This window comes from Megascapheus bottae, chromosome 1, assembly GCF_031878675.1.
Source record: "Megascapheus bottae isolate mThoBot1 chromosome 1, mThoBot2.hap1, whole genome shotgun sequence".
In the NCBI taxonomy this organism is placed as follows: Eukaryota; Metazoa; Chordata; class Mammalia; order Rodentia; family Geomyidae; genus Megascapheus; species Megascapheus bottae.
The window spans coordinates 26,748,636-26,771,683 of record NC_143509.1 but is presented as its reverse complement, the minus strand read 5'-3'; the positions used below and the strand labels follow the sequence as shown (position 1 = coordinate 26,771,683).

General features: G+C 54.9%; 2 protein-coding genes across 6 annotated transcripts in view; one reads left to right on the top strand and one right to left on the bottom strand.

Annotated features, from left to right (window-relative positions):
* Positions 1-672: 672 nt before the first annotated feature.
* On the top strand, positions 673-2,997 carry Gpx4 (glutathione peroxidase 4). 3 transcript variants are annotated; one of them, XM_090339664.1, is made up of 7 exons: positions 673-821; positions 1,969-2,063; positions 2,145-2,289; positions 2,371-2,522; positions 2,615-2,639; positions 2,744-2,803; positions 2,876-2,997. In XM_090339664.1, the coding sequence occupies exons 1-7, from the start codon at positions 738-740 to the stop codon at positions 2,906-2,908; spliced, it is 594 nt and encodes a 197-aa protein (XP_090195790.1). In that variant the 5' UTR covers positions 673-737; the 3' UTR covers positions 2,909-2,997. The 3 variants fall into 3 exon arrangements, with proteins under 3 accessions (XP_090195790.1, XP_090195788.1, XP_090195783.1); XM_090339662.1 differs by lacking the exon at positions 673-821 and adding an exon at positions 1,457-1,687; XM_090339657.1 differs by lacking the exon at positions 673-821 and adding an exon at positions 1,457-1,687 and having other exon boundaries at positions 1,951-2,063.
* A 984-nt stretch (positions 2,998-3,981) lies between these two features.
* The window catches only part of Sbno2 (strawberry notch homolog 2), a 68,677-nt gene continuing 49,610 nt past the window's right edge, over positions 3,982-23,048 (bottom strand). For all 3 annotated transcript variants that reach the window (XM_090339650.1, XM_090339642.1, XM_090339655.1), the window contains 27 exons: positions 21,523-21,606; positions 21,179-21,278; positions 20,826-20,980; positions 20,595-20,728; positions 20,427-20,517; positions 20,168-20,311; positions 18,238-18,355; positions 17,907-18,012; positions 17,477-17,630; positions 13,414-13,590; positions 12,579-12,676; positions 11,740-11,822; positions 10,697-10,885; positions 10,208-10,377; positions 9,664-9,795; positions 9,246-9,381; positions 9,054-9,166; positions 8,866-8,937; positions 8,675-8,783; positions 8,043-8,117; positions 7,821-7,964; positions 5,851-5,945; positions 5,684-5,776; positions 5,392-5,523; positions 5,124-5,200; positions 4,840-5,030; positions 3,982-4,764 (listed from right to left, as the gene is read on the bottom strand). In XM_090339650.1, the coding sequence (XP_090195776.1) occupies positions 4,298-4,764; positions 4,840-5,030; positions 5,124-5,200; positions 5,392-5,523; positions 5,684-5,776; positions 5,851-5,945; positions 7,821-7,964; positions 8,043-8,117; positions 8,675-8,783; positions 8,866-8,937; positions 9,054-9,166; positions 9,246-9,381; positions 9,664-9,795; positions 10,208-10,377; positions 10,697-10,885; positions 11,740-11,822; positions 12,579-12,676; positions 13,414-13,590; positions 17,477-17,630; positions 17,907-18,012; positions 18,238-18,355; positions 20,168-20,311; positions 20,427-20,517; positions 20,595-20,728; positions 20,826-20,980; positions 21,179-21,278; positions 21,523-21,606 (3,639 nt within the window). In that variant the 3' untranslated portion in view covers positions 3,982-4,297. The remainder of the gene's footprint in view (positions 4,765-4,839; positions 5,031-5,123; positions 5,201-5,391; positions 5,524-5,683; positions 5,777-5,850; positions 5,946-7,820; positions 7,965-8,042; positions 8,118-8,674; positions 8,784-8,865; positions 8,938-9,053; positions 9,167-9,245; positions 9,382-9,663; positions 9,796-10,207; positions 10,378-10,696; positions 10,886-11,739; positions 11,823-12,578; positions 12,677-13,413; positions 13,591-17,476; positions 17,631-17,906; positions 18,013-18,237; positions 18,356-20,167; positions 20,312-20,426; positions 20,518-20,594; positions 20,729-20,825; positions 20,981-21,178; positions 21,279-21,522; positions 21,607-23,048) is intronic.

The following is a 23,048-nucleotide window of genomic DNA, read 5'->3' as shown; positions in this document are numbered from 1 at the left end:
AGGATACTTGATCTCCTCAGGGTCACTGTTCTCTATATAAAGTAGTATGAGGGACTAACAAAATTTAGGGACGCTGGTCTGAAGGTGGAGGCAGGGCAGGGGGTCTACACCAAGCCACCTGACAGCCATCCCCCAGCCCGGAGCCCTCCTCCCCCCCTGCCAAACTCATTTTTTTGGTTTTGTTTTGTTTTTGTGCTTTAACACAGGGCCTCTGCCCTGTCCCTGAGCTTTGTGCTCAAGGCTAGCGCTCTCCCCCTTGCGCCACAGTTCCATGTCTGGCTTTGTGTTGGTTAAGCCACCATCAGCGCCCGGCTCCAAGTCTTGTTATCAAAAGTCTTTTTTTTTTTTTTTGGAGCGTGATTTTTGCTGAGATTTCGAGTAGTCACCCCAAAAAGGCCCTGGCTCTCCGCCACGCTGCGGGCAACCGCCAGGATAACTGTCCGCAGCCACCAACGCACCCCCGCCCCCCTACTCGACGTTCCCGTTCCTCCCCGCCCCGCCCCCCACTGGGGCGCATGCGCAATTGCTGACAACAACAAACCACTAAACCTGGCCCCGCCCCCTCCTACTATCACCCTGGCTTGCTATTGGCTACCGCTGCCGCGCTTCCGCACGACGGCACTGCTGACCAATGGATACGTATGTGGGCGTGGCAGAAGGCGGGCAGGCCAGGTGCACGGCCGCGCGTCCATTGGCCGGCTGGGTGAGGGGAGGAGCCGCTGGCTCCAGCCGCCGCGATGAATTTAGGCCGCTTAACCCGCCTGCTGAAGCCGGCGCTGCTGTGCGGAGCTCTCGCAGTGCCCGGTCTGGCCGGTACTATGGTGAGCGCTGTCCCGCTGGGGGGGCGGTTGGGGGGAGGGCGTGAGGCTTTCTACTGCGCAGCCGCGACAGCGCGTGGGTCCCTCAGCCATGGTGATCGAGGTCCAGGGCTAGGTGTCCCCCCCACCCCCACTCCCCACTAGCCAGACCAGGCCTCGCGCGGACGCGGTGACCTGCCCTAGGCCCGCGCTCTGTGGCATTGAGGCTGGGACGGCGGGCTGGGATCAGGCGCTTGTGGTCACGATGGCGGGCAAGGGGTCTGAGCCCGGGTTGGAGAGGAAGGTCAGCTAGGACATGTGGTGTTGAACTGCAAAGAGGATAAATGGATGTTTCAGACGGTGGGCAGGTAAGGACTGGCTCGGAGTTGCGGGTCGGCCAGGGCCAAGGGTCTGGGGTCGGTGTGTGGAACCTGTTCGGCCCTGCGTGGGCCCCTCGGGCCAAGCTGGACGCTAGGTGGACACCCCTGGGCCAGCAGAGCTGAAAAATCGGGACGGCCCCAGGGGCCAGAAACTGCGCTGGCACCCGGGCCTCCCTCCCTCGGCTCCCCGCCTTCCCCCTGGCCGGGCGCGGTGCGTCACAATCGGCTGCGGGGCGCCCTGGCTACCGGCCTTGTGTCCAGAAACTGCGCTTGGCGGGCGCCAAGCCCGTGGGCATGGTCTGCCCCGCCGCGGACTCCCGGGGTCGCGGTGGGCGGCGGGGCAGAAGCCCGGGCGGCCGGCGGAGACGGAGGCCTCGGAGCCGCCGCCGAGCGCGGAGGCGCCGGTCTCGCCGTGCCCGCTGGCGGGCCCGGTCCCGGAAAAGGGGCTGTAGTCCTCAAGCGTCGGCTCGGGAGTCCCATGAGTGCGAATGCTGCGAACTTCTGGACCCGGTGTGTGCAGGGGGCAGGCGGGGGCGCGGGGAGGGAGCTGTTCCTTCGCTGCTCCACTGCCGCGGCATCTTTTGGGGTCCTAAATGTGCCTACTTAAGGCGTTGCTGCAGAGGGGCGTGTGGCATCCAAGTAGGCAAAACGTGATCTTTGCCTTTGCCTTTGCACCCTTCCTTCCTTCCTTTCTTCCTTCCTTCCTTCCTTCCTTCCTTCCCTCCTTCCCTCCTTCCCCTGGGGGCCTCGGCTACCCCGCGGCCACCTCTCAGCCCCTCTCTTCCTTGCAGTGCGCATCCCGAGATGACTGGCGTTGTGCTCGCTCCATGCATGAGTTCTCAGCCAGGGACATCGATGGGCACATGCTTTGCCTGGACAAATACAAGTAGGTTGCCTGCCCCCCCCCCATGATAGGTGCAGGGGAGCCCCCGATCTTGCCTGACCACTGCCCACCCTTCCTGCCTAGGGGCTGCGTATGTATCGTCACCAACGTTGCCTCAAAATGAGGCAAAACCGACGTAAACTACACTCAGCTCGTCGACCTGCACGCCCGATATGCTGAGTGTGGTTTACGGATCCTGGCCTTCCCCTGCAACCAGTTCGGGAGGCAGGTGAGTGGCCTCTTCAGGGGGGGCCAGGGTCTGGGTGTGCGCTGTGGGACACCCCCTCCCCATGCCTGTCCCGCCTCACAGGAGCCAGGGAGTAATCAGGAGATCAAGGAATTCGCAGCCACCTACAATGTCAAATTCGATATGTACAGCAAGATCTGTGTCAACGGGGACGACGCCCACCCGCTGTGGAAATGGATGAAAGTCCAGCCCAAGGGGAGGGGCATGTTGGGAAAGTGAGTGGGAGGGGGTGCGGGAGTGGGGGTGGGGAGTGGGGGGTGTGAGGCAGCCCAAAGCCGGTCCCTAACGCACTGTCCTTCTGTCTTAGCGCTATCAAATGGAACTTCACCAAGGTAAGGGGCGGGGCCTGTGAATGGAACGGTGGGGGTCTGTGTGTGGAGCTGCTCTCTTGTGCCCCACCCCCTCGCGGCCCTGGTGACTTTTCTTTTTCCTGCAGTTCCTCGTTGACAAGAATGGCTGCGTGGTGAAGCGGTATGGTCCCATGGAGGAGCCCCTGGTAAGGTGCCCCTGTGGAAACGGGCGGGGTGGGGGCTGAGAGAGGCCACCCCTGACTTTGTTCTTCCCACAGGTGATAGAGAAGGACCTGCCCTGTTACCTTTAGCCCCACAAGTGTGTGCCCTGTCGAGCTTCTTGCCCTCGCCCCCGGAGCCTTCCCCTGGCACCAATGACGGTCTGCCTGCAAACCAGCCCCTGGTGGGGCAGACCCGAGAACCTGGCGTGCACCCGCTGGAGGAAGGTCCCGTACCGTGGGCTCGGACTCGTGTCCCTGGCTGCCTTGTGGAAATAAAACGTAGAATGTCCTCCTATGTCCTCCTTCCAGGGGCGGGGCTCGGCTACAGGGCAGATCTGGGCCAGCTGGGCCAGCTGATCCCCAAGGCCAGCCTTCAGGGGCAGGGGCTGGGCTTGTTCCCAGGGAAGATAATTCACCTAAGTAGCTATTCTTGGCATGGTGCTACCCACTGAGGCAGCCAGTTCAGGAGGGGAGGGTTTGTGTGTGTGTCCTCCAGTTCTCCAAGGCCTGTGGACTATGAGCTGGGGCATCCTAACTGCCCGGTTCCTTAGTGTGCCTGGGTTGTGTCAAGATTCTTTCCTGTGAAGGGCAGCACGGATGTGGCTGCACAGGAGGCAGAGGGCAAGGCTCCCTGGCCCTTGGGGTCAGCAGGGCAGGGATCATGGGTCCTAAGAACCAGTCGTTTTCAGCTGCCTTATGAGATGTCCTGCTCAGCGATGAGCCTTGGGCTATGGGACCAGGAGCTGCAGTGGATCCCTAGCTTCTGGGACAGAAGCCAGGCACTGCTTTCTGGAAAAGGTGTGTTCACTTGCCCTGGAGGTCTGACCCTTGGGTCCCAGTGCCCCAGGGGAATCATCTGGAAGGCATAGGCAAGGAAGCAAACCCTCCCCCCAAGTCCCCTTAATCCCCCTGACAACCAGGCTGCTAATAGGACCTTGGGGTGGGCAGCCTGGCTGGTAGCTCTCAGTCTTGCAGGGTGGAGGAGCAGACAGTAAGGGAGGTAGGCAAAAAACACATATATTTAAAAAATGTTTTTACATTATATACATTAGAGCTCATTATAAATACACGTAGAAACCATTAGGCTGCCCACCCGTGGACTATGGACGTTGGGGAAGGGGATGAAGGGCGGACAGGCAATAATTTAGGGAATGGGAAAGCGATTGCATATATTAATGGGGTCTGCCCCACGGAGTCCCCGGAGACAGCAGGGCCTGAGCACCGGGTTTCCTGAGTTTGCAGCTCGGGACCACCAGCCTCACGGCTTCCAGGCCTCAGCTGCACAGGGGAGGCACGGAGGCCGCCCCAGGTCGTCCTGAGTGGGCCCTGAGACCACTATGGGCACGGCCTGGTGGGGAAGGCACTGGGCGGGCGCCGCCCTCAGTAGTCACAGGGCCTCCCACACACGGAGAGGCTGCGCCACGGGGCGCAGGGTGGTCATGGTAGTGGGGACACCGGCCGGTGGGGCGGGCGGGCAGCCTAGGAGTTGGGGAAGGGGGGGCTGAACTGGATGACGCTCTGCCTCTCCGGGCCACCCCCACCGCCCAGCCCTGCGCCCCCCGCGCCCACCAGTGGGCCTGGGGGCTCAGAGGGCCCCGCGTTGAGGGAGCGCAGCATGTCCTCCAACACCTCCCTGAAGTTAATGTCGCAGCTCTGGTGAGCCAGGGCCGCAGGGTCGGTTGTGGTGGCGTCCCGCGCACCCAGCTGCAGCAGCGCGCCTGGATCCGCGGGCGGCGGCGGGAAGGCGAAGCGGGGCAGCGGGGGCGGGAAGGCGTCCACCGCTGGTGGGCTGTAGGTCAGATCGAGAATCTCGCCAGGGTCGCAGGGCAGCGGCAGCATGCGCGGGGCGGGCAGTGGGTCGGGCATGTTCCTGCGCTTGACGTCGGCGTCCATCAGCCGCAGCTCCTGCAGCACGCGGCGCACACAGCTCTCCGGGATCTTGATGCCTGTGTTGGGCACCGGCGTGCGGGTCAGGGTCTCCCGCTGCCCCGCTGCCCGCCCCCCACCGCCCACTCACTCACCCACTTGCTTCTTCTTGTCTTTGGTCTTGAGTCGTACGATCTGTAGGTAGCTGCTGCTGCTGACGTCCGCCATGACGGCGGCAATGCGGCCCCACACGCGCAGCAGCGCCCCGCACAGCATGTAGTGGTGCCGGAGCCGCAGGCCCTGGGTGCAATCCTTGCCCTCCTGCACCAGCCGGCAGTGCTGGTTCCTGATGGGTCAAGGGTCAGTCTCAGAGGCCTGTCCCTTGTGGCGCGTGCCCATGTTCCGCCCCCCTCCCTCAGGGCTTGGGGCTGGCCCTCACCAGGCAGTGTGGCTGCAGTGTGTCAGGGCGTAGGTGTAGCTGCTCTCCCAGTGTTCCCTGGCTTCCTCCGCAGTGACCTGGGGGACATGCGGCCATAAGCCTCCAGCCCAGGAGGCCCAAGCACCCTGAGGCTAGCTGGGCCTGTGTCCCTTCCCAGCTGCCAGGCCACCAAGAACTGGCTTGAGAGCCAAAGGAAGGGAGTCCCCAGGGGCAAAGGATGCAGGCTGATAGCACAGATGTGGGGTGACCAGCCCTGTCCCTTTCCTACCCGGTGGAACCTGCGGCATAGGCTGTCCAGGGTTTCCAGGTGGTTCTGCCGGCCTATGTTGGGCTTGTACACAGTGAAGTGCTTGCCTCGGTTCTGCTCTGCAAGGAGGCAGCTGGGCTTGTTGCCTCGGACCTGGGGAAGGGAGGGAAGCAGACAAGGCTGTGATTCTGGGCAGGGGCGGCCACTGCTTCTCAAGTGGGGTTCTAGAGCCAGACCCACTCAGGTCCTCTGCCCACTCTGGTCCTGCCTCGGGAAGGCCAGGTGGGCACCCAGCCGCTCAACAGCCACCTACCTTATAGGAGAGGTAGAAGCCATCATAGGGGCCCACGAGCTCCAGTGACTTGGCAAACGCCTCCTCCCACTTCAGACCTCGGTCCACGCTGATCTGCCGGGGTGGGGGTGGGTTAGTACATCAGGCTTGACGAGGGCTAGAAGCTGGGCAGCAGGCTTTCTGCTCACCTTGTAGAAGACCACCTGTCCATCCTGTGGGTGCCCGGGTGCCAGGAACACCTGCTGGCTCTCCTCATAGATCTCATCAATGCCAGGAGCCAGGTCTACAGGAGTGGGAGAGGTAAGCAGGTGGGCCTAGAAGCCTGGGTCCCTAATTCTCACCTGTGGGTTTAACACTGGGGATGGGGTGGGGGGGGTCTTGCCAGGTCTGCACTTTGACAGCTCTGTCGGTCTCATGGCTGGAATGTACCCCAGAAGCAATAACCGGATGGGCATACTGGGATGGACTCAGCCTGATCAAGACACACCCACCTTAGAGGTGGAATGACCCTTCTCATTCAGACGACCCTGCCCATCTCACCCGTTAGCCCATAGGCCACATGCATTGACATGCTCTTCTGCACAGCTGCTTGAGGAGCTACTGTGTAAGCTGCTATCAGCCATTCAGGTTTTTTCTACTTCATATGCTGGCTCATTCTTGTCATCCTAGCTACTCGGGACACTGAGAATCACAGTTCAAAGCCAGCCTGGGGAGGAAAGTTCATGAGATTCTTCCAATTAACCACTAGATGCTGTGGCTTCAAGTGGTAGAGCCTTAGCCTCGAGCCAAAGAGCTCAGGAACTGCACTCAGGCCCTGAGTACAAGCCCTATGAGTGACAAAAAGTTTGTGTGCATGTGTGATTGGGGAACTGAACCCAGTGCCTCACACATGCTAGGCTAGGGCTTCACCACCTAGGCTGTGCCTCCAACACAAAGTTGGTTTTTGTATATATGTATGTGTGGAGCTTAGCTTTTTCACCCAAGCTGGAGGTTTACCACTTGAGTCATAACCAGCAAAATGCTAGATGTGGAAACTGGAGATAAGTCTTTTGGATTTGCTTGGCTGGCTTCAAACTGGGATTTTCAGATCTGCGTAGGATTACAGGTTGTGAGCTACCAACATGTGGCAAATCACTTTTTTTTTTTTTTGGTGCCAGGACTAGGACCTGGGCACTGTCCCTTAATTTTTCTGCTCAAGGTTGCTTTACAACTTGAGCCACAGCTCCACTTCCAGGTTTTTTGGTGGTGAATTTAAGAGTCTTAGACTTTCCTGCCCAGGCTAGCTTCAAATTGGAATCCTCCAACGTCAGGAGCCTCTGGTGCTCCTGCATAAAGTTGTGTGTGTGTGTGTGTTGCTAGTCCTGGGGCTTCAACTCTGGGCCTGGGTGCTGTCCCTGAGCTCTTCAGCTCAAGGCTACCACCCTACCCCTTTAGCCACAGTACCACTTCTGCTTTTTTAGTGGTTAATTGGAGATAAGAGACTCATGGTCTTTAGTGCCCAGGCTGGCTTTGAACTGTGATCTTCAGATCTCAGCCTCCTGAGTAGCTAGGATTGCAGGTGTGAGCTTGTCCTTAGGCCTTTTTTTTTTCTGCCAGTCCTGGGCTTGAGCTCAGGGCCTGAGCACTGTCCTTAGACTTTCTCAAGGCTCTACCACTTGAGCCTCAGCACCACTTCCGGCTTTTTTCTATGTATGTGGTACCGAGGAATCAAACCCAGGTCTTTGTGCATGCTAGGCAAGCACTCAACCACTAGGCCAAACTCCCGGCCCCATGTCCTTGAGCTTAAGGCTAGGGCTTTACCACCTGAGCCATGGCATCACTTCTGGCTTTTTCTGTGTATGTGGTATCAAAGAATGGTATCAGGACTTCGTGCATGCACTCTGCCATTAGCCACACTCCCAGCCCCACAGTTTTATTGGTACATAGCCTACACCATTTGTATCTTATCTACAACACTATGGTCTAATCCTTGGTTTACAGCACCTAGGTGTACTTCTGAATGAAATGCCATCAGCCATAGGATGGGCATACATCAGTTCTCAAACTAAAAGGCTTTTCATTGCAATCTGCCCACAAATCTAGTTTGGATGGGAAAAGTGCCCTCCATCCCGCCATCCCTCCATGGCTCTCTGAGAGCCCCTGGCTCTCCACAGCTCACCCAGGATGCCCATGTCATATCTGCCCTCCTTCTTGTCCGCCTCGATGAGGTGATCGAAGGTGTCTGAGAAGTACTGGAAGAGTGCATTCTGCTTGTGCACCTCCAGCCCCAGGATGCGGTTCAGGAACTTGGCGATGGAGCAGTCTGGGGATAGGAGGGGCTGCATCAGGCTGAGGCTGTTGGTTGGCAATTCTCCACTTCTGCCCAGTTAGGTAGACTCACCCTTCTCCACATCGAGGCAGCCAGACCGTGACTCTCGCCCGCCAATGCCGACTGACAGCAGGCCTTGTTTCATATCTGTGGGAAGAGGGCTTGCACACTGATCTTTGGACTCCTGGTAAGTGTGCCAGCCCTCTCACAAGGCCCCTTGCTCTGCCTGGCATGAAGCGACATCCATAAATAGGTAGTGGGTGGGGTAGGCCTGCCTTTTTTTTTTTTTGCTAGTCCTGGGGTTTGAACTCAGGGTCTGGGTGCTATTGCTGAGCTTCCTTTTGCTCAAGGCTAGCACTCTACAACTTGAGCCACAGCATCACTTCTGGTAACCAAGGAATTGAATCCAGGGCTTCATGCATGCTAGGCGAGCACTCCACCTACCACTAGGCCACACTCCTGGGCCAAGGTCTGCCTTCTTTATTCTTCCAGGATGTCTCAAACTTCTGCCTATAGGTCACAGCACCCCCTAACTCCCTACCCAGGGTCTGCTGGGTGGTTCTGGCTCCCTGTGCCAGGATGGGATTCTTCAACATGAAATTAGTCTACAAATCTTTGAGTGCCCAAAGCATGCTGGACACCTGATATTCTTCCCCGGCCTTTCCCAAAAGAATGAGGAGCCCTGGCTGGGTCAAGGGGCTCACCTCGGAAGAATGCAGCATCCCCTCCAGGGTAGCCCTGGGGCAAAGGCACCTTGTTGTCTGTCTGGCTCAGAATGGTGGTGAGGACACTGCTGAGAGCCCGGGCACCATACTGGGGAGCAGAGGGAATGAGTGGAGGAGGGGAGCCATGGTGGGGGCTGGCCTCCTCCAATCCTGCCTTCTCCCCAAGGTACCTTGTTCTCAAAGTTGTACTTGCTCAAGTCTCGGGACTCGGTGGCACGACGGTCTCCATGGGTCAGGGCACCCTGCCAGGAGTGCAGAAGACTGTCAGTACATCCAGGCTCAGACCTCCCTGGTTCCAGGGAGCCTTTTTTGGCTCAGGTCATGGACCCCAGTCCCAGGTCCTAATCCCCCAGCTCACCAGACTCTCAAGTCGCTTGGCAACGATGGAGGCAAACCGGCGCTCCCCTGCCAGCTCCGAGATGAGGAAGACATATTCGGGTGCCGAGACCTGGTTGGACCGGTGGGTGCGGCCTGGAGGCAGAGACAGTTCTCAGGGACTGGACCGTGGGTCCACGAGGGTAGGACCAGCCTGAGTGGGGGCCAGGCTTACCAAATTGCTGGATGGCCCGGTCAGCACTCCAGGGCAACTCAAGGGTCATGTGGACACGCCGCCGCTGGTTCTTGACTCGACGGTCAGCTTGGAGGGAGACACCCGAGCTGGAGGCCTCAGAGATGATAGCCACAAGCTGCAGGTGCAAAGAAGGGTGTATATCTGGTCCAGACCTGTCTGGCTAGTAAACCACTCTGCACTCCACTCAGCTCTGGGGCCCCATATCCACCGGATATGATACGTATCCACCAGAAATGCAGGGAGATGAGAGGCTAGGAAGGCATGTGGAGATTGCTGTGTGTACACATACACACAGGTGCATGCACACACACTCATGCGTGAACACATGGTACAGAAGCATGTGTGCGCACACACTGCTGGGGTGGTCTCTGGGGCAGTCTTTTACCCCGGGCCCCACCTTCTCGCCACTCATGAAGCGCTGCTTTTCCCTGAGGTTCACATGGTCGATGGACAGGCCCTGTTCTGCTCGAGACTCAAAAGCCACTGTTCCATCAGGTCTAGACACGACGCGGCCTTTCCTGCCAGTCATCTGTGGTCAGAAAGGAAATCCAGGGACAGGCTTTCAGAAGGTGGTCACCTGGGCGCTGGGGCCTGTTCCTCTGTTTCCCCACTGAGGACCAGAGCCCCAGCTCTGCTGGGCCCTGTGCCTCCAGTATGGTATCAGCTTTCCTACTGGGATTTTCAACTGTCCAGTCTTTCATCACTAACTCTCAGGTACCCAGGTAAGATGGGACAGGGCCCCAGGGATGCAGGGACGACACAGGCCAGCTGGACAAACGTCTAGGGTTCAGGGTAAGGAGACAGGGATGCCACCGTGGTAGTCCCACGCCCTGAGCCTAGCTGGCCAGGGTGAATGCTGCAGCCCTCCTCTTGTTCTGGGGGTGACATAGGGGGAGCAGCAGGACTGCCAGAGCCCGTCAGCTATAGCCACTGGTGCTCACCTCAGCCACATACTCGGGGCCCCCAAGCTGGTCGATGAGCTCGTCCAGAGTGTTGACTGGAAGCTCCCGGCCCAGCGCGCGCACCTTGGCCAGCAGATCCTGCTTTAGCCTCTCCACACGCTCCAGGACACCGGGGCCATGTGGGTCCCTCTGAGGGGTGCAGAGAGGACCTGCAGGGGTGGGGCAGAGGGTCAGGGAACTCAAAGCCTACACATCACATAGTCCCTGAGAGTCAGGCCAAGCCGCACTGCAGGGAGCTATGGTGGCTTGAAGGCCAGCAGGAGGACGCAGGCACACGGGCATTGTGGGGACTGCTCCTGCTCACCCTGAGCCAAAGTGCCTGGCTCTGAAGGTCCAACTGAGTAGTTGTATGACCTTGACTCTGACCTTCACTTTCACTGACGCTGCAATGGGCTGAGTTTGAGTGTGAGCTGGGCAGGGAGTCTATGGGTGGCCAGGATGCCAGCTTGGTGACTTGGCTTCACTCACCTCGGTCATCCACAGGGAGCCCGGGGGCCTCCACGATGACGACGTCATCGTCCACCAGGGACTCTGGGGAGGAGTTGAAGTCACTGTCCAGGCCGGGGTCTGACTCAGTACTGCTGTCATCACTGATGCGGATCACACCCCCTTCCAATGCCAGTTTGGGAACCTTGGTGCTGCGGCCCCGCAGCCGCCCTGTGAGGAAAGCCAAAGGTCATGCACCAGACAAGATGGTGGGAAGAGAGAACAGGCAGAGCTGAGGCAGCTGGCAGAGAGAAGCCATGGGTGCTGAGCTGGGCAGTGGAGAGAAGGCTCAGCAACCTAGCTGAGAGAAGCTTCCCCAGAGATTGCCACACACTGTGACCAGGCTGGGCTCCATCTGGTATGGACAGAATATCCATATGGGTGAATATCCATGTTCCTTATCCTCCCTGACCGGGCAGCTGTGGACTCTGTCTGCCTCATGGGTTGGTCACTGGATATATTCAGGACCCCCTCTATGGGACAACAGTCTGGGGACATGAGGTGCCGCCCTGGAGGCCTAATCTGTGGGAAGTGGGAGGGGGAATCTCTGGAGCTGCGTGCCTGGCTTTCCATGGTGAGCTAAGGACGATGGGTCACAGCCCTATCCATGCAGCAGATATGTATGAATGTATGTATGTATGTAACTGGCTTTCATCTGAGACTCTCAGGCTCTGTGTAAGAGCCTGGAGAGTCTTCCCTGCCTAAGGGTGAGGCTAGAAGGTGGGCATAAGTCATGCCATCCTGACAGTACCCAGCAACATGTCCCCGACTCCTCTGAGTGTGGCTACATGATGTGGCCCTCCTGCCCACTTGGGTGCCCCTGGGGGGGTCCTATGGAGATCACTACCCCTGCAGGAAGAGCCCCAGTGGCATGGCACATGGCAGCCTGAGCTAGTACACACTAGCAGGCTCTGGAGCTAGGGTGGGAGCAGTGCCACCAGCAGCTGGAGACAGGTATAGAAAGCAGAGGCAGTGCAGCAGGCACAGGCAGATACCAGAGGCCTGAGCTGGGGGGGAGCTCTTACGTTTCCTCTTACTGCCCCCTCCTCGGTCCCGCTTCCTTCTGGTGGAAGGAAAGTGCTTCTGGATCAAGGACAGGAAGACGCCTCTGCAAGGGAGAAGCAGAGTTCGAGCTCCGCTCCGAAGGCCATGGCTGCAGGGCTGTGGGAGCTGGAACTGAGGCCTGTAGATGCCTAGGCCTCATCAGGGCTGGGCTGAAAGGGGGTAGGGAGAGCAGGACACAGGTGGCTCTGCCACCACAGGAGTAGCATGGATACAGCAGGACAAGATAGGGCAAGAGGGGTGATTAGCAGCTCTCCTTTCTACCTCATGGGACCTCCAGGGCCAGGCCAGACATGACTGCCTGGGAATTCAGATCACAAGTGTGGGGAGGGAGGGAGGAGTTGAGCGGCCCTGGGTAATAAGGAAAAAGCAGGAAGATAACTGGGACTTTCAATAGGGAGGGCTAGTGGAGTTGATCTGTAAGGGTCAGTAAGGGCCAATCCTGTTGAAGAGGCCCTACTCAATGCAGCGTTAAGTGGCTACTAGAGTCTCCTCCAGAGATCCCAGGAACCTGCCTGTGCACCCCCAAGTCCTGCTGTCACCAGGGCACATATTATTTACTTTAAAAGCCAAGCTGGGTTTAGGGCTTCTAAGGATTACGCTGGCTTTGGCATAAGGCCCCTGGGTCTCCACTCTAAGGTGCTGGGGTGAGGGTGGGGAGGGCTAAGGGGCAAGGCTAGGCCACAGCGGGGAACACAGGGAACTGGGCAGTCAAGGGACCTTTTGGGTCTCACCATGGAAGGGTAGTTGCCCTGGATGTCCTTGCCCTCCCCCTCCCCCACCCCAGGCCCCAGTCACTCACTCAGCAGCGGAGACAAAGCAGTCAAGTCGACCCTCATTTTCATCCAGCACCTCCCGGGTCCGTGCTTCGCCAGTGGACTGCAGCCCAATGACCACGCACTGGAGATGGAGTGGTTCTGAGCTGGGCTCCAATATGATTCCAGGTCCCTCCCCTGCTCTAATGTGCTTATACATCTTCCCTGTAACAACCCAACCATTTTGGGGGCCCCAAACCCCCAACAACAGAGTCACCAGCACTCAATGAACTGCGCTAGGGGTCATTTTAACAGCAGTGCAGTGGCTACTCTCCACCTTCAGGCTAATAGAGCAGCCTCGACCTTCAGTGCAGCTGAGCTTTTACAGGTAAACACGACACACAGGTGGTAGAGACCATATGACGTCACCTCACGATGCCCATAGTCAATAACTACTAGGATGTAACCACTCGCAGGCGGTTGAGCAGGTTAAGCATTTTTACAAAAACAAAAACAACTTGGCAGCTCAGCCTGCCAGGTTATTACATTCCTGAGGTGTATATGGGATGGGGGTGGGGGGAGTACTTCAGACTACCTGGTGACAGGTAGGGTGCTGTAAGCTTCCTATGTGTAGACTGCCATCTTGCTCACCTGGAACCACAACCTCCATGTCCCAACCCATGCAGTATATAAGACAGAATGGGGGTGCTGGGTGTCTACCAGGCAACACCTCAGGGAAAGCTCTAATGGTCTGTTCCCAGCACATGGACCAGAAAGTCTGGGCCAGCTTTGGCCTGTGAGGCACACATGAGCAGTTGAGACAATGGCAACCCTTCCCTCTAGCCTGGCCACTGCTTGTTGGTAGATGCCTGGCCTGCTCACCTTGTCGTGGGCCAGTTCTTCTCGGGCTAGCTCCACCAGTCGGCGCACCTTGGCCGCGATGCACAGATACTTGAAGAAGCGCTGGTGGGCTGACCAGAACTGGCCCCACAGGGATTTGCGTGACTCCAGGCCGATCCAGTCAGCTGCCTGCTGGAACACACTCAGCGCCTCTGCCCACTGCAACAATAAGTACCAGCTGAGCTCTCCCCTGGCCTGCCACAGGGCCTGATTATCCTCAGAAAGCCCTGTGTAGGGAGGCATTGTTTATATCTGTACAATGAGAACATGAAACCCAAAACAGCTGGCCCTGGTTCCTTATACCTGTAATCCTGGCTATCTGGCGTGTGTGTGTGTGTGTGTGTGTGTATGTATGTATCTATATACACACACATACATATATACCCAGTCCTGGGGATTGAACTCAGGGCCTGAGTATTGTCCCTGGGCTTTCTCAAGGCTAGAGCTCTATCACTTGAGCCACAGCACCACTTCTGCCTTTTTCTATGTGGTACAAGGATCAAACCAGGGTCTTTGTGCATGTTAGACAAGCACTCTTACCACTAGGCCAAACTCCTGGCTACTTGGGAAGCTGATTATTGGAACTGAAGTTTGAGGTCAGCTGGAGCAGGAAGTTTGAAATTTCTCAATGAAAAGCTGAATGCAGCAGTATGAATATACCACACACTTGTTATTCTAGCTATCTAATAAACAAAAATTAGACTCAGGAAGCTGAATTTTGAGGATCATGGTCAAAGCCATACAGAAAAGTCCATGAGACTCTTATCTTCAATTAATCATCAAAAAGCCAGAGTGGAGCTGTGGTTCAAAGTGGTAGAGTGCTAACCTTGGGCAAAAAAACTCAGGGACAGCACACAGGCCCTGAGTTCAAACCCCAGTGCATACACACACACACACACACACACACACAAATCTGGCTAAAGCACGTGTTTAACATGGACCAGTCCCTGGATCCCATTGACAGTACAGGAAAATAAAACAAACCAAACACAGGGTAGGATCAGAGCTGATGCAAAAATGATTCAGTTTGACGGGTGTGTTGGCTTACGCCTGTAATCCTAGCTACTCAGGAGGCTGAGATCTGAGGATCGAGGTTCAAAGCCAGCCTGGGCAAAAAAGGACCTGAGACTCTTATCTCCAATTAACCTTTAGGAATGGGAGGGGCTTGGCTCAAGGGTAGGGCAGTCGCCTTGAGTTAAAGAGCTAAGGGACAGCACCCAGGCCATAGTTCAAGCTCTATGACTCACAAAAAAAAAAAAAAAAAAAAAGAAATGATTTAGTTCTTTGGAAAGGGACAGGGATGAATCTGCTTTTGTAGGATCATAATATCCCAGCCACTTTTGGCAGACTTGAACTTCCCAACAATAGTCACCAGCACTCAGTGAACAGAGCTAGGAGTCTTTTTTGGGGGGGGGGCCAGTACTGGGCTTGAGCTCAGGGCCTGAGCATTGTCCTTGGTTTTTCTCAAGGCTGGCACTCTACCACTTGAGCCTCAGAACCTCTCTGGCTTTTTTCTATGTATGTGGTACTAAGGAATCAAACCTGGGTCTTTATGCATGCTAGGCAAGCACTCTACTACTAGGCGAAACTCCCAGCCCTAGGAGTCATTTTAATAGCAGGGTAGTAACCATTCTTCACCTTTGGGCCAACAGTGAGCAATCGTGGGGCTGAGCTTTTTTTTTTTTTCCTTGGGTCGGTCTTGGGGTTTAGACTCTCTTCAGCTCAATGCTACTGCCCTAGCCCTTGAGCCAAGCCCCTCCCATTCCTAGAGGTTAATTGGAGATAAGAGTCTCAGGTCCTTTTTTGCCCAGGCTGGCTTTGAACCTTGATCCTCAGATCTCAGCCTCCTGAGTAGCTAGGATTACAAGTGTGAGCCACCTAGCCCGGGCGGGGCTGAGCTTTTAAAGATAAAGCACCATATAATATGATCATCACTGTATGACATCGCCTTATGATGCCCAGTCAATAACCACAAGGATGAAACCACACACAGGTGGTCGTAACTACATGCAAGTGGTCGAGCAGGTTAAGCATTCTTACAAAAAACAAAACCAGAATTTGACAGCAAAACTTGACAGGTTATTACAGGTTTGTTTTTGTGCCAATACTAGAGCCTGGGCACTGTCCCTTAGAATTTTTGCTTCAAGGCTGGTACTCTACTACTCAAGCCACAGCACCACTTCTGATTTTCTAATGGTTAATTAGAGATAAAAGTCTCAGAACTTTTGTGCCGGGTTGGCTTTGAACCAAGATCCTCTAACCTCAGCCTCCTGAGTAGTATTGGGTACAGAACCCAAGACTTTGTGTGAAGTGAAGCTGTGGCTCCAATGATAAGAGTGCTAGCCTTGAGCCGGAGTTGGGTCTAGTGGTAGAGTGCTTGCCTAGCATGCACAAAGGCCTGGGTTCCATTCCTCAGTACTACATACATAGAAAAAAAGCTGGAAGTGGTGCTGTGGCTCAAGTGGTAGAGCTCTAGCCTTGAGAAAGCCCAAGGACAGTGCCTCAGGCCCTGAGTTCAAGCCCCATGACTGGCAAAAAAAAAAAAAAAGAGTGCTATCCTTGAACACAAAAGCTCAGGGACAGTGCCCCAGGCTGCACAAAGAAAAAAAGAAATAGGAATTCATCTAATAAGAATAGTGCTGTGGGGCTGGGAGTTTGGCCTAGTGGTTAAAGTGCTTGCCTAGCATGCACGAGGACCCGGGTTCGATTCCTCGGTACCACATACATAGAAAAAAAAAAAAAGGCAGAAGTGGTGCTAAGGCTCAAGTGGAAGAGCTCTAGCCTTGAGAAAGTTCAAGGACAATGCTCAGGCCCTGAGTTCAAGCCCAGGACTGGCAAAAAAAAAAAAAAAAAAAGAATAGTGCTGTGGTGGTCGGGAGTGTGGCATAGTGGAAGAGTGTTTGCCTAGCATGCATATTCAAATCCCTGAGTTTGATTCCTCAGTACCACATACATAGAAAAGGCCAGAATGGTACTGCGCCTCAAGTGATAGAGCTCTAGCCTTGTGAAAGCTCAATGAAAGTGCCCAGGCCCTGAGCTCAAGCCCCAGGACTGGGGGGAAAAAAAAGAGTCACTACTTTCCGGGCACTGGTGGCTCACTCCTGTAAATCCTAACTACTCCAGGAGGCTGAAATCTGAGGACTGTAGTTCAAAGCCAGCCTAGGTAGTAAAGTCCCCATGAGACTTTTATCTCCAATTAACAACTCAAATCCAGAAGTGGCACTGTGACTCAAGTGGTAGAGTGCTAGTCTTGAGCACAAAAAGGCTCAGGGACAACTACCTTTCAAGCCCCACAACCTACAAAAAAAAAAAAAGTCTTCAACAGAGCCAGGTACCAGTGGATTATATCTATAATTCTAGATGAGTTCTGAGGATCACTGTTCCAATCCAGCCTTGACATGAAGTCTGAGATCCTTATTTCCAACTAAAAAGTTGGAAGTGAGCTGGGCACCAGCGGCTCATACCTGTATTCATAGCTATTGTGGAAGCTGAGATGTGAAGATCACCATTTGAAGTTGGCCTAGGCAGGAAAGTTGTGAGACTCTTATCTCCAATAACCTACCAAAAAGTCAGAAGTAGAGCTGTAGCTCAAGTGGTAGAGTGCTTGCCTAGTATGCACAAAGATGGTTTGATTCCTTGGTACCACATACATTTTTAGCCAGTGGTGCTGTGGTAGAGCTCTAGCCTTGAGAAAGCCCAAGGATAGTGCTCAGGCCCTGAGTTCAAGCACTGGAACTGGTTTAAAAAAAAAAAAAAGCCAGGTGTGGGGGCTCACACCTGTCATCCTAGCTACAAGTTGGAAGTAGAGCTTTGGCTCAAGTGGTAGAAACCAGCCTTGAGCAAAAATGCTAAGGGAAGTGCCATACCTTGAGTTCAAGCCCCAGTACTGGCACAAAACAAAACAAAACCTCCACCAGGATAGGGCCTGCTTCCTACCTTGAAACTGGACTGTAACCTTGGCATCTACACTGGCAGGTTTGGGAAAATGCACATAAGTCCTTGTGGCTAGCCCCCATCAACATGCCCAGAGATGCCCCTGGCTTACCAGCAGGGCTGCCCGGTTGTAGATGTGTTCAAAGGCGGGGGGCAATGGGATTTCCTCAATGCGGAAGGTGACTCCAGAGAAGCTGAGCTGTCGTGCTATGTACATCCCGCTGACCTTCATATCCATGGCCACAATCTCCATGGCACCCACACCCCTGCAAATGGGCATGGGTCTCCTGAGCATTGGCAAGCACATGCACAGGCCTTGTGGCTACATCAGGGGACAGAATGCATGAGCCTCAGCTGGCAGGGGCCGAAGCAGGGTACAAGAAAGGCCACAGAGAGCCCAAGGGCCTGGCAGTGAGGAGTTCGTGTCCCTGATAGGAAATACTGGGCAGAGAAAGGACATGATTCATGCTTTAATATCCTCGTGAATATCAGTGGAGCCTGATAAATAGGACCTGAGGGTGTGGGGCAGGGAAAGGACTCACCTCTTCTCAATGGCATGCAGGAACTCCTCGAAGGTACGGAAGGGTGTGCCCTCGCCCCAGATTCCCAGGCGGCTCATGTAGATCATGTTCCGTGGCTCAGAGGCACCTAGTGGTGAGTATGGGAAGCTGCTGTCAGTCTAGCCCAGCCAGGAACAGGGAGTGGTGAGGCTAGGTGAGATACTATTTTGCCCCCAGACAACAAGAAGTGGGGTGCAGATCCATGGGCTTTACATGATTTTCAAGATGATCCTGCTTCCAGAGCAAGGCAGACCACCATAACTGATGGTACATATATGGTCCAGTGAGCCCATCCTACTCATGCTGCCCCTACCTGTGGCACTGGCATAGACCACCCTGGCCAGGGGCAGCTTGTTCTGCAGATCCAGGACAGCCTTGCCCATCTTGGTGGAGCTGGCATTCTTGGCTTTGTGGCACTCATCAAATATGATCTGGGGTAGGTGTGGGTTAAGGAATATTCTAGAAGGATGGTGGGCAACCTGAGTCCAATGTCCTAGAGTATTTGGAACTCCCCAAGTCATGCCCAGAGATGCCAGTCAATGGTGGGAGGGGCACCTAGTGGCATGAGGCCCACCCCAAAACTGCTGTGTATCACATGATGCAGCCAGTGTTTAGGACGATGGCATTGAGGTTGGGGGGACATTGGAGTGAGTGGGTTTGCCCTCTGTGGAGGCCCAGGGTTCTATCCCCCAGTGCTACAAAAACTCAAAAACTAAAGAACTGGTTAATATAGACACACACACTAAGAAGCATAAAGCAAGGTGCTATTGGCAGGCTGTGCCCATCTCAAATGTCTTGCAGACTGAAATCTCCAGGGAGGTGGAAAATAGATGTTCAGAGCCAGGTGAAGTGGTGTCACATACACTTGTTATCCCAGCACTCAAGAGGCTAAGGCAGGAGGATCCTAAGTTCAGGGCTACAGACAGAATAACACCCTGTAGATAGACTGAAGATATTCTCTCCTCTCTCCTCTCTCTCTCTCTCTCTCTCCCCCCCTCTCTCTCTAGCTTCCCCCCCACCTCTGCCAGTTCAGGGGTTTGAACTCAAGGCCTAGGTTTTATCCTTGAGTTTCTTTTGCTCAAGGTTAGTACTCTACCACTTGAGTTCCACTTCTGGATTTCTTTTCTTTAGGTAGTTTGTTTGTTTGTTTTTTGAAATAAGTATCTCACAGACTTTCCTGCCTGAGCTGGTTTCAAATTGTGATCCTCAGATATCAGCCTCCTGAGAAGCTACAGGTGGGATTACAGGTGTGAACTGCCAGTTCCAAAGATACTAATATTAAAAAAAAAAAAGAAATTACAGAGAAACACACACACACACACACACACACGCGCGCGCGCTCTGGTCAAGGAGAAGTGGGAGAATGCAGGTAAAAGTCTGAATTCATTTCTTGCCAAGGATGTCACTTGATGTTACTGCTACATTGCCTAGGGCTGTGCTGCAGGTAGGGAAGGGTGAGTAGGGACGTAGATTTCCCAGCCTAATGTACCCTGCCCTTCATCTGTCACAGACACTGAGGATCAGCAGGAGAAGAAGGTAAAGAGGACCACAGGGTCCTACTGAGACCAGTCTTCTGCCACCTGGATAACAGATGGGGTAAGAGTGGCTTAGTGGTAGAGTGCTCGCCTGGCATGCATGAAACCCGGGGTTCGATTCCTCAGTACCATATAAATAGAAAAAGTGGTGCTGAAGTTCAAGTGTTGGAAGGGTAGCCTTGAGCAAAAAAAAGAAGCTCAGAGACAGTGCTCTGAGTTCAAGCCCCAGGACTGGCAAAAAAAAAAAAAAAAAGTTGGCCTGGAGGTCTAGTGGTCTTAAGTGGCCTGGCTAACAGGAAGAAAAGGGTGCCATTGAGTTTTTCTCATTGTGCAGAGAAGGCAAGTTGCAAGAAAAGAATGTGGAAGGACTGGTGGCAAAGCCCTGTGGCCCAGCTTTCTGTCCCAGTGGTGACCTGAGGGCCCTTGACCCTAACAGCCTGTGCCCGCAGCTTCCATAGGCATCGACTATGCACTGGGTGCCAGGATGGACAGCAGCCTGCCATTGGAGCCAGGGGAATGAGGGAACTCTGCCCATACTGGCAGACAGTCCAGTGTCCACAGACAGCCCACCTCCCAAGCATGATCCCAAACTACTACCATGTCTGTGATCACCACAGAACTTTCTAGAACAGCATAGGAGGGGTGTCTCCACAATAGTTCACTCTGCCCCTTAGTGCTCTGCTGCTCCCCCCTGCCCATGCAGGATACAACGCCATCGAAGGCTTCCCCACACCACTGGAGGATCTGCCGCAGGCGGGTGCGGTGCTGCCCACCGGCCTGGCTCTCGCCGATCAGGGCAGAGTAGGTAGCAAAGAGGACGCCCTCTGAGGTAGTGTTGTCACCGTACTTGATCTGTGGACAGGAACAGGGGTAGGGACATACGTGGAGGGCTCCAAGGCTGGGCAGAACCTGGCAAGGAGGTCCTTGCCACCCCCACACCCTTGCATCCTGGCTTGGTTCTACCCACCTTGCTCAGAGCATGCACAGCGATGCCTGGGGCCTCTATGTCTCGCAGGTCACGCTCTGCATCGTACTTGAGGTCATTTGAGACACTGAACCTGGGAAGCGGTATGGCCTGGTCAGGAGCAGCCTGCACACCCTGCCCCTGTCCCCAGGACATGGTCTAAACACTCACCATAAGGCCTTCTTCCTGCCACGCAGGTAGTTCTCCATGATGATGCCAGCCACCGTGCGGCCCTTGCCCACACCAGCCCCGTCCCCGATGAGGAAGCCAGCGCGCTGCCCGTTAGGCAGCACAACTTCGTGTTGCTGTGGCAGAAGGGGGTGGTCAGAGGCTGGAGCACCTTGTGGAAACCCTTCTTCAGGAAGGGGGTTTGTGGGATGGGATGTGGCAGGAGCAAGTCACCTGGCATGCATAGGTTATGGCCTCCAGCTGCAGGGCAGACAGGGCCCCGTTGTCAGGGGTGGGCAGTGCCAAGGTGTAGGTGATGTCTGGTGGCGGGACGCTAGACAGAGTGCTGGTCTCCACCACACGGTCTGGGTGCTGCTTACCGATCTTGGCTGAAGGGGCACAGGGTGAGATCAGGAATCATGAAGCTGGGGGTTAGCTCCAGCATTGGCTTTGTGAACAGGAAAAGCAGATCTCAGGGACTCAAGAGAACAGTGTTGAGATCTGGACAGGAAGGAGGCACCTATGGGGAGGGGGAAGTTGTCCTCCATATGGGGGTCTGAGCTTCTTTTGCCCTCCTGAGCACTTACATTTGGATGGCACATAGTCAGCGTAGGTCTCTGCATGGCCCAGCTCCTCAGCCTCCTCCTCCTCCTCAGCCTCTTCCTCCTCCTCAGGTGGGTTCCCTGACTACAGGTATGGGTAAAAGTTAAGGGGTCAGTCCTGGCCTGACAGGGACAGAGGCAGCCCTACCATTACCCGCAGGTGATACTTCTCTGGGGCCTTTGTTTCCCTATCTATAAAATAGGGAGATTTCTGTTTGCAGGCCACATATAGGACCTGACAAACAAGAAGCTCCTGAGTTCAGAAAACCTCTCCCTAAGCCCACAGGAGTCAGTGCTGGCCAGGGAGGGAAATGGCTAACCAAACTCACCTGGTAGCTGACAAGAAGTGGAGTGCTGGAGAGGGAGGTCAAGGGTTCTTTGAGGCTTGGAAATGGCACACTGGGCAGGAACAGCTGCAGGAGAGGACAGTAGTTGGCGCCACTGCCCACCACTCTGGCCTTGATGGGCTCCCACCATTACCCTACCTCCCTAAAGGAGGGGCTCACTAACTCTGATAGGACTATAGCCTGGCAATGGCTGGCAAGTCAAGCTGAAAACAGGCTATGCAGGGGGCTACAGAAGCACTGGGGATACTAATATGTGCATTTTTCATCTAAGGGGAGGACAAGAGAGAAGTCAGACTGTATTGGTGATAGGCCACTCTCACTTGTAGCCCTCACCTGATGGTGGTCTTCTCCTCTCCCCTGATGGCCCCAGCACTGATGGAAACATGCTGCTACCCCTGTATTCTCCCCAGGTGGCAGGTCCACTGTGGGGGGGACCTGTCAGAAGCCCAGTATGCCAGTAACCCAGTGAAGAAATAGGCTGTTGGCTGGAAAGGTGTGGAGTGATGGCCATATAAACTAGTTCTGGGCTGGGTGGGCAGGTGGGGCCTGACCGCTGGGATCCAGTCTGTGCCACTAGGGGGAGATGGCCCACCACGGGATCTGAGAACTGACAGGTATCCAGAGTAAATAGGACTGAGAAGGGACTTTTCTTGCCCACCCCCTAGGAAGCATGTGGCTGCCATTGTCTGAATTACAACACTGAAGCCAGGCAGACATAGGATGCAACTGGGAAACAGTGGAGTCCAGATCAGGATTTGTTTGATACTTTTTATGTGTGTGTGTGCCAGTATTGGGGCTTGAACTTGGGTTCCTTAGCTTTTGCTCGTCTAGTGCTCTAACACTTGAGCCATAACGCCACTTCTTGCTTTTTGGTGGATAATTGGGATAAAAGTCCCATAGACTTTTCCTGCCTGGGCTGGCTTCAAACCTTGATCCTCAGATTTTAGCCTCTCCAGGAACTAGAATTATAGGAATGAGCCACTGGTACCTGACATGTGTGGTTCTTAAAAATTCTCAATAGCGCCGGACGTGGTGGTTATTCAGGAGGTTGAGATCTGAGGATCAAGGTTCAAAGCCAGCCTGGGCACAAGAGGACCTGAAACTCTTATTCCAATTAACCTCTAGAAACCTCTTCAGCCTTGAGCTGAAAAGCTCAAGGGCTGAGTTCTAGCCCCATGACCCACCAAAAAAAAAAGCCAGGAGTTTGACCTAGTGGTAAGAGTGCCTAGCACGCACAGACCCAGGTTCCATTACTCAGTACCACATATATAGAAAAAAGCTGGAAATGGTGCTGTGGCTCCAGTGGGTGAGCGCTAGCCCTGACAAAGCCTAAGTCTAAAGTCTAAAGTCTAAAGGGAAGAGTGACTTCTAATCCTAGTTCCACGGACCCAATGTTCTAAGACCAGCTGTGGTTTTAGCCAAGGTCTACTGGAGCCTGTGCGCCATACAGTGCTTAGCACCAACAAGCAGCATGGGGTTCCATCAAGGCATACTTACTACTCCTATCT